Raw genomic sequence first — 2149 nt, 5'->3', positions numbered from 1 at the left:
GATGGGTGTCATTGTAGCCTTTGCCCTATTCTGACGGGATGCTCTTTCTTTTGCTGTCCAAAGAGAGTGTTGTCTTCGACCATCCTAAAGAGGCTGTTTGTGCCTTGACTGGATGGGTTGTCAGGACAGCATTTCTTTCATGTAGTGTCTAAATTGGATTTAAGGGCACCTCTGCTGCCCTCCCCAGCCACAACATGATAAAGTTGCTACAACATGAGCAGGAGGACAAGGAATAACTTTTGCCATGCCATTTGCTTGTCACAATGCCCACTTCTATCAAAAGATTACAGAAATGGTCGAGACAATGTTATTGCAGGTGAGATCCATTTCTCACGGAATATAGTTAGCATAAAGAGAGCAGCACTGAGTTAGAAACTGGTACATTTTTAAGGACCCTCAATCCTCAGTGTAATGACACCTGTAATTGTCTTGGTTACTGCAGAAGTCCCCTGTGTCACCAGATACAATCCTTGTGAGGAAGTCCCTTATAAAAACTCAGTTTAGTCATCCAGTAATAAAGAACACTGATGGACTTTTAAGAAGTCTCATCTTCAACCTATACGTAAGTAGCTATTCTAATATGTTGACATTTACAATTACATTTATTCATTTAGCTGACACTTTTCTCCAAAACAAATTGCAATGTATTAATATGGACTATTATATAATGTATAAAATTAAGATTTAAAACTTCCTCTTATGTGAGCTGCATGTAAATGTTTCTATTTCTGTAGAGAAGCAAGAAACCACATCAACTTGTTGCTTAAAATGATCTCCCAAAAAGATTTTCAGTGAAAGTTATAATGTTCTTCTGTATTTTTTGCAGACATGTTGGGAAATGCTGGAATCAAATGTCACAGCACAGCGCATTACAGAGTTTATAATCACTGGGTTAGACCACCTGCCCAATAAGAAGATTCTTGGACTTCTAATATTGGTCACATATTCCCTTATACTGCTCGGTAGCAGTACTAACATATGTATCATTGCATCAGATAGGCACCTGCACAGGCCAATGTACATATTCATTTGTAACCTGGCTGTTATTGACATCATGTTCACAACCAGTGCTAGCACAACTCTGATCGCTCTGCTGCTTGCTGGGGTCCGAAACATTTCATATCACTCATGTATTTCTCGCATGTTTGTGTACCACCTGGGTGATATCTGTCTTTGTTTTGCCCTGACCTTGATGGCATTTGACCGCATGATTGCCATCAGTAATCCACTGCGGTACCACAGCATCCTCACCAATTCACGAACGTTTGCACTAATTGCCCTGTCCTGGATGATTGGTATAGCAGTCATAGGAGTGCTGACAGGAATCATTGACAGACTTCCCTACTGCCAGCCCCTCCTCAAATACAGCTTCTGTGATTATCCTGTTCTGGTGAGGGCTGCCTGCGTTGACCCAGAACCATATTTTGTGCCCTCCACCATTCTGGTCATGTGGCTGCTGGGTGGACATTTCCCACTCATCCTGGCAACATATGTGAAGATCATCTACACTGTGGTGAGACTGGCTGACACCGAGGGTCGCAAGCAGATGATCAGCACGTGTCTGAGTCACGCTGTTGCTGTGTTCTGTTACTATGCTCCTAAATTAGTTTCGGGATTGTTAACAAGAGTTGGTGTCACTCTGAATTTGACAGAGAGGAATGCACTAATGATAATCTCAACTCTTGTACCCTCACTTATGAATCCAACTGTTTATTGCTTCAGAACAAAAGAGATCAGGAGCAGGCTGATTCAAATACTGAAAAGGAACCGTGCATTAGCTATAAAGTAGTATCTTAGCTTTCCATTTTTTGCATTTTTGAGCAACAGCAGAAATAGCCCTTTGATAGAATAAATATGACATGATTAGTGCAAGAAAACTTCAAAGCCTTTACATTGGGATATATTCATATTTTTTTAATTTGTACAATAATTCAGTGTAGACCAGTTGTCATTTGTTTTGCATTTTATGCCTCGAAAGTAATGCATAAGAGGAAGAGAAAGAAATATTATAGGCTTTGTTTTATGAATAGAGCTTTTGTTGTCCTGTATTGGGAACTCATCAATTAAGATTGCTTTATGAGGTTGAGGTCCACCCTTTAAGAATTATAGCAAGGTACGAAACAGAAGTCTACTGGCAGCAGTGTGTGAG

The 2149-nt window shown here is 40.3% G+C and overlaps 1 protein-coding gene across 1 annotated transcript; it reads left to right on the top strand.

The window, feature by feature from the left end:
• The first annotated feature begins 304 nt into the window (after nucleotides 1–304).
• LOC114910389 (olfactory receptor 10G4-like) lies at nucleotides 305–1789 on the top strand. Its single transcript, XM_029250871.1, has 2 exons — nucleotides 305–316; nucleotides 827–1789. The coding sequence occupies exons 1-2, from the start codon at nucleotides 305–307 to the stop codon at nucleotides 1787–1789; spliced, it is 975 nt and encodes a 324-aa protein (XP_029106704.1).
• Nucleotides 1790–2149: the final 360 nt, after the last annotated feature.

Source organism: Scleropages formosus, chromosome 4 (genome assembly GCF_900964775.1).
Source record: "Scleropages formosus chromosome 4, fSclFor1.1, whole genome shotgun sequence".
Taxonomy (NCBI): domain Eukaryota; kingdom Metazoa; phylum Chordata; class Actinopteri; order Osteoglossiformes; family Osteoglossidae; genus Scleropages; species Scleropages formosus.
This window is presented reverse-complemented; position numbering and strand designations above follow the sequence as displayed.